Below are 7611 nucleotides of genomic sequence, written 5' to 3'. Positions count from 1 at the left end.
ATAGTGAACGAACGCGGCTTCTGGAGGACCAATAGCGTACTCTGTTATAAGACGTGAAGTCATCCGGGGTCTCAGCAACAAAATTAACATGGCGTCCGAAAGTGTAGGAAGTTCAGTGTTAAGTGATGAGTATGAAGTAAATAATACGTTGTCCGATGATTGTGAAGTAATTACAGATAATATCAATGTTCCGAAGTGCACGTCGATAATAGGACTTTCTATGAAAGTATTTGAAAAACGTGAATTAAATAGTTACCGCAACTTACCTGGCTTGTTAGCAACGGCGTCATCGGTTGATGGGATTGATGTAACAAATCTAGATAATGAAGACATTCTAGACAGTGGCATCAGGTCTGAAGATACAGCAAATTCAGATCACAGTAAAAGGAAAAGAGTTCATCACGATTACCGAAAGCTTTCAAATTCTGGTTATGTTGATGATGCAATGGGCAGGCGATATTCTTCTAGCACATCAAGTGCTAGTGAAAGTGATATACCTTCCAAATTGATAAAAATAAAGGCAAACAGCAAATCATCTAACGAGCAAACTGCATATGATGACCATAATGTATCCAACACTGTGAATGGTGGTAGCATTCGAGAAGGGAAACAAATAGGTAAGTGAACCTGTTTGAGATTCGCTATTGTCATTAGCCATGAAAGTTATGAAGTTGCAAGTGGTGAACAGTGGAAGAAATTAATAGGGGTGAATGGCACGTTTGTGTTGTGAAGGAGAAGTTTCTAAGATTTACTTTTTAAATTTGTAGCACATGGTTGTGAATTTTGTGCCATTCAACCTCGTTTATGTTCGATTCAAAATATGTGAGAGAGAATACTGCATCAGTAACCGTACCAGTAGGTTTTGATGTTTCTTGAATTAGTGTTCTGGGTATGTGCTTTTTAGTTTTATGTATAGTGAGTGAAATGGGCTTCATACCTATGCATACATGCATGAATAGGTACACAAGAGTTTCTTATTGTTTCATTTGTTGAATTGATGACTAAAGGTAGTATTAAAAGTTGTTTAAATTATATAGATTTCTTTGTAGTGCTAAGCTGGGGTAGTAGAACATGTCATATACACTTCATGGTGTGTAAAGGAGTATGGAGCATTGGTTGAGTGATAGTAGGCAGGGAAAATTGATGTTCTTGGCCAAAGCCCAACCTCAGTGCCACTCTGTCCACCATAAATTGTATGTGGACTACAATGGAATTGAACCAAAGCCTCCATGGTCCAAAGCTGATGACTAACTTCCTGAGTTGAAGTGCAGACATTATAGGCTTTTTGTACCAGTATAAATATAAATGATGGTTGTTGCTCTTATTTATAGACATTTCATAAGGATGTCTTACAGAGCAAAGTGATTATGATAAACAGATGCACAATGTTTATTTGAGAGAGAAACATGCTGCTTGTGGTAAGGCATTGCTAGTTTACTGTGGTCAATAAAGCCAACAGTGCTGAATTTTTACCTTTGCATAGTGATGACTTTAATTGGTCTTGTAGCTTTGAATGAAGATCCCAGTGAAGTTCCAGTTTCCTGTGTCAGGCATTTTAAATTTCTGAGGATTGATGTTTACCCTTGCTTGAATATCTTGAACTTTTCTTTATTTATTACAGTTCTCTTCGTTTGTATAATTTTGTTACAAACTGACAAGCTTTGATGTGACTTTCTAAGAAGTCATTTATGTGTCTAGAGTTATCTCTGGATACACTTTCTGCAAGTTTTTTCTTATGAGGAGTTGGCTCGGAAAAGTTGCTATTGCACCATATACCTCAGCGCAGGAGTATCAAATTGAGACCACAAAACAAAATATTTGAGCATGCAGAACCAATTATTACTGTACTGATCACAGTATGTTTGTTGACTGCAAATGACTAATCATATTGATAAGTTTCACAATAATCTCAGGCACCACATTGGCAGTATGCATTACATTGTTATATTTTGTTCCATCTGATATCTCTGTATTAGCTTCATCAGTAATTTATTTTCAGTTATAATAATCTCTACAGACTGGAAGGTGTGAGATCAGAGATTTCGTTATTACTGCTACTTCTGACTTGTTTATTGTCAGAACCTATATTTGCATTAGGCATTCTGTTGTTAGCATATTTTATGAACTTTATTTTGTCAACATTTAATTCAGTTGAGTGGTTTTAAACCATTTGTTCAGGCTACCAAAGACACTGTTCATGCAATTATGAGAACAGTCAGCTTCTGGATGTGAGGTGATGTTACTATTGTCATCAATAAAAAAACACACATAGAGGTTTGTTCCCTTCGTATGTGGCCTTATTACTGCCTGAAATTTACTGTTTCCAGAAATGGACACTGTTTGTTCTGGTAGTCTACCAGACTAGATGGCATTAAATCTTGGAAGACTGGCATTTTTATACAGTATCCAGTGGGAGAGGTCTATGTGGTGGTGTAACTGAAACAAATGGTCACTTGCACATGCTAACTTATGATGACCATACAGTATTCAAATAATGACTCCGCTTAGCTTAAAGAGTGATGTCTGGATAACTTTAAAATATGGGGTTTTGAGTACGGAACATCTTTGCAGTACAAAGAGGGAGAAAGATTGAACAGTGCAGATACCTCCATTGGAACCCGGAGGCTTGATGCATTTGCCCTGTCTAGGTCAAAGAGATTAAGGGCAATGATAAGTGTGATAAGTACAAGGAAGAAAATGTAACATTACATAATGAGCCGGGATAGTGCAGTCAGTAAATCAACTGGCTGTGGGCTGGACGGCTGAAGGCTTGGGAGTTCAAGTCCTAGTGTGGGCAAGATTTACTCAACTCCACATCATCCGGACTCGTCCTTTGGCATACCCAGCCTCCTCTACAGTGGGTACCAGGGGTAAAGCAGCCTGGGAGTGAAGCTGACCACTCACCTCCAACTAATACCGAGTTCAAGAATGTGTGGATTTATACATCTCCCCCATACATGTTCACGGCATAGTGTTTAATTAGTTAAGCACAGGGACAGCTTTACATGATAAGATAGAGTATGACAGCAGAACAAGTTTTGTTGCAAAGGATTATTATGAACATAAATGGTAGATGGGTGTGTGTTGGGTATAGAAGACACACACACACGCGCAGTGAAGATAATGTTGATATGCCAGAATTGTATGTGTCTGCTATATGTATACACTACAAGAGTCGACAGTCTGGAAGTTCCTAGGCAAGATATTTTGATGAAAGTTGACTTGTACATTGCTACAGGAAGAACTTAAACTCTCAGAGCGGAGAAATTTACACAGTCAGGAAGAAACATGCCCCCTTAGTGTCAGACTACGTAACTAAGTGTATTTTTTTCTGTTGTACTGACTACAGCAAATGATGAAAATCCTGTATAGAACCAAATTCTACAGTATGCACATTAGCACAGTACACATGAATCTCACAGCATGTTAACAGTTCCAACTCCAGATTTATAGTTTATGTTAAGGAAGTACTGACTTGTAATACAGACATTTTTTAAGAATTTTGAAATTGTAATCGTATGCCAAAAGGTATCTGTAATGACCTTGAATTTTTTTTTTTTGTTTCTGGGTGCCATATGTGGTGCTTTATTTTAAAGCTTACTTCATTAGCTGTAAATGAGACCAGTTTCAGGTCTGTAAAATGGAACCAAAGTTAGGGCAAAATTTTTGATCATCCATGAGTCAAATTTTACAGTTATTTTAAATTTTGAGGTGGCAATAATTTCAAACATATTTGTAATATATATATTTAGCATTTTGCATACATTCAACTCTGATGTGTGACAGCATGTACACCACATTTCATTGACACAAGTTAGGTCGGTTGGAAATGATAGATAATTCATTGGGTTGATTTCACATGGAATGGCCCATATGACTTGCTTTCAGGAGTATGCCACATGAAATGTTGAAGGTTTTCCATTTCATCAAATTTTTCAGTTGTCATCTGGGATTAATATGGTGGAGGGGCTTTTGAAGTCATTATATAGAGCTGGCACTGGGCAGTGAGTCGGGCCACATGTCCTAAGCTCAGGGTCACTGAAACATTCTTCATGGTCACTGAACAATTTTTCTTCACCACTTTTCGCTAGCTACATGCTCATTCCTTTTTGCATAGCACCCTTCTCTGGTTCATCCAATAATGTCTTCACCTCCTATTCACCACTCACTAGAAGCTCTGTGTAAGTACTTCCAAAACCCAACAAAGACATTAATCCTAAAGATAGTAGCTGCATTGTTTGCTAACAGAATGTTTGACATTCTATGTGGGATATTTCCAAGGGCCAAAGTCATACATTAAACACCAGGTACAAAACCTGAGGACAGGTAACTTTAATATTTTATCTATACACACACTGGTAAACTGATCTATTAAATCTTTTGAATCTGTGGTATTTCCCCTGTTCATTTCGTAGTCTTGGAAGAACAGTTGTCCACTCTGGTTGACTGGTTTTGTCAAACTGTACTTTCACAAAAGGCAGATTTGTGATTATAAACACAGAAAAATTTGTCCTGTATCTGGAAGCATAATAGACTGACAAATCATGCTGTTGGATATAATAACTTTTTTAATGACTAACATATTCTGGATTTTTTTACACTTCCCCTTGGATACAAATCCTAATGTACAAAACTGCCTTACAGCTAACTCCATCAATTTTCGTAGAATTGTGAGGTTCATGTGAATGTGTTACCTGATTCCAGGTTCTTTGAAGCACCAAGGTGAAGACCATCAAAAGAAGCATCACAAGAAGAAGAAACACAGGGATAGGGATAAAGAAAGGAGAACCAAAGACCACTCTCATGAAAGAAGAAAGTCCAAGAGTAAGCTTGCTGTAAGTGGGAAAGAAATTTCCTTACATTGTAAATTTATTCATAGCACAATTATGTCCAGTCTCCATTGATGCCATGACATCAGCGCAGGAGTTTGATGAAGAATGTGAGAAAGCATGACAACTGAGTTGAACACACCCATGGAAAAATTAGTCTGTATAATTATTGAACATCACATGGAATCTCTGTAGTAACTATTTCATTCATGAATACAGAATTTTGATCATTCATTATTTCAGGATTGGCAGCCCTATTTTAGCATGGGGTGAAGACCTTGCAGCATTTGTCCACGTGGACTGCAAATGTGCTGTTACAAAGTTCAATGCATTGTTAGTAGAGGCTAAATTAACTCTGTGAAGCAGAGTCTTTCTTGAGAAGCAAATAACTGCTGAGCTAGTCAAGAAATTCCCCAACTTTTATTGAATCTGAAGCATCATTACCATGTCATAAGAGCCAACACTGAGCCCAGTTCAAACCTGATTCCTCTAGACCGCATACTCAGATATTCTCTTCAACACCATGTTCTCAAACACACTGTGTGTTACTCCCATAAGGCAAGTTTTTTTTAACCATGGGGCCCTTATTCTCTGAGGAACTGGGGTGACAAAAGTTCTCAAGAATTACATAAAATATAGTTGCATCCACACGGTTTGGTAAGTCGGTAAGGTTTCAGAAAATTTCAGAAAATATGGCTGCAGCTGATAAAATATTTCACACAGTTTGTCATGACTTTATAGAATATTTTATAAATAATTTATTTTAGGTATAAAGAGGTTATGAAGTTTGTTTTCCTACTGTTATAGTACAGCCTGATAGAACTTGCACCAGTGCAGAACTGCACTTTTTGCTGAATGACAGTGATTGAGAATAGTGGGTAAATGCAACTTTTATTTTAAGCAGGTTGCAGTATTGCAAACTTTGAGAACCCTTACCTTAGGATGAGAGACCAGATTTAATGGCCATACAAAACAAGATGTAAAATTATATTTCACTCTTTAGGTAGGAGATAGTAGACAGAAGATTTCAAACTGAATGATGACAGCATTCCCTGACTTTAATGTGCCCTTAATTTACTTGTAAATTCTAGTTTGATTAGTCAGAACTGTTTCTGAATGTTTGAAAATGAGGCTTATGTCAAAACGTGTAACGTCTAGTAATAATTTAAAAACAAATGGAAGTCACGTTTCATATACTTTCTTTGTAACAATGTAAAGCTATATACCAATGACATCAGTTATTCAGAAGGACAGAGTGGAGGTATGCAGTAAATACTTGATGCAGTTACATAGTGGAACACAGGATTCCAAATTAACACCTTTCTGAAGGATTTCAGGTCATCACAGTCTTGAATAGTTCCATCTTTTGGGATATAAAATCATAATTCTGGTGAAGATGGAGGCAACATGTTCCTCCAAAATGTCATTTGACTTTAACTAGACTACACAGTGTTACATCCCAGAAGATATCAATTCCTTCAGCTCTTTTTATTCTCTGCCCATTGCAATATTCAATCTTAACTGAAGTGGTATTAAAAACACGAAGGAATGGGTTTTTAAAGTCAATTTTAGAGAGATTTTCGTCATGGGAATGGATGAGGTTTTCATATGTAAAGACATCTTTGAACTTCAGAATCTAATGAAGTGTGTGTATCAGAAATATATAAGTCCAAACCTTTGAGTGTTCTGGATTGCCTTATAAGGATATTATATTGCCCACCAACATTATATATTGAATGAGCACCAAAACTGATATACTGTATGTTGACACATAAAAATGGTAGTAAGTAATCCTTTTCAAACATCTTTCTTGAAGGGTTTGATCAGAATCATATAAGGGTGGTTTGTTAGAATTTTCCTGACAGCAAATAAAGAGTGTCAGTTAACTACAGTGGTCTGCACAATGTTATGTCCCTGAAGACTGAATTCTTCAGTATGTATGTAGTCCATCACATATAGTTACTACAGACATTGACACATGCATCCCTCAAGCCATGAAGTGCTTGGCATCTTTCATGTAGTATTCTATAATCTGCTGGTAAATCAAGTTGTGTGCAGCAAGTTATATGTAGATAAGTCAATAAGTAAGTTACAAATGGATATAGAACTTAAACAAATAAGAGTACCGATTTGAAAAATGCTTTTATTTCTCAGCATAATCTCCCTGTACATTTAGGCACTTGTCCCATCATTTCACAAGCCCCTGAAAACTAGCAGCAATTCTTTGGGCTGCTGTCGGAATCAGGCGTGTTCACATGGCATGGCCTACCTCATAATGCATGACAGGTTACGTTTTCACAAAGTCTGTGCATGATGGGTGCCACACATGCTGACCCCAAAACAAAAAATACAAAGAATGGGTCTGGCATTACAGCATCTCAATTGCTACCATGATGAAGGACATGTGATTTTGACAAGGGATTGTGAAATGATGGGACAAGTGCCTCAGTGTACAGGAAGATTATGTTGAGAAATGAAAGCATTTTTCAAATCAGTACTCTTATTTGTTTAAGTTCTACGAGGGGGTACCCAAAAGAAACCGAACTTCTTTTTTTTTAAACTTATTTATTCAAATTTTAAGCACAAACCTTCAATCCCCTTCAAAGTACTCTCCACTTACACTAATACACTTGTCTAGTCTTTTATTCCATTTTTCAAAACATTGTCTAAATTCATCTTTTGAGATGCTTGACAGCGCCTCCGTTGTTTTTTCCTTCACCTCAGCAACATCAGCAAAACGCTTTCCTTTCATGTCTCTTTTCATTCGAGGAAACAAAAAAAA

General features: G+C 37.0%; 1 protein-coding gene across 1 annotated transcript in view; it reads left to right on the top strand.

Moving 5' to 3' along the window:
• The first annotated feature begins 78 nt into the window (after positions 1–78).
• The window catches only part of LOC111872675, a 52817-nt gene continuing 45284 nt past the window's right edge, over positions 79–7611 (top strand). Inside the window, exons 1-2 of the mRNA XM_023866780.2 lie at positions 79–617; positions 4705–4835. Coding sequence (XP_023722548.1) covers positions 89–617; positions 4705–4835 — 660 coding nt within the window. The 5' untranslated portion in view covers positions 79–88. The remainder of the gene's footprint in view (positions 618–4704; positions 4836–7611) is intronic.

Source organism: Cryptotermes secundus, unplaced genomic scaffold, assembly GCF_002891405.2.
Source record: "Cryptotermes secundus unplaced genomic scaffold, Csec_1.0 scaffold102, whole genome shotgun sequence".
NCBI classification, from domain to species: Eukaryota; Metazoa; Arthropoda; class Insecta; order Blattodea; family Kalotermitidae; genus Cryptotermes; species Cryptotermes secundus.
This window is presented reverse-complemented; position numbering and strand designations above follow the sequence as displayed.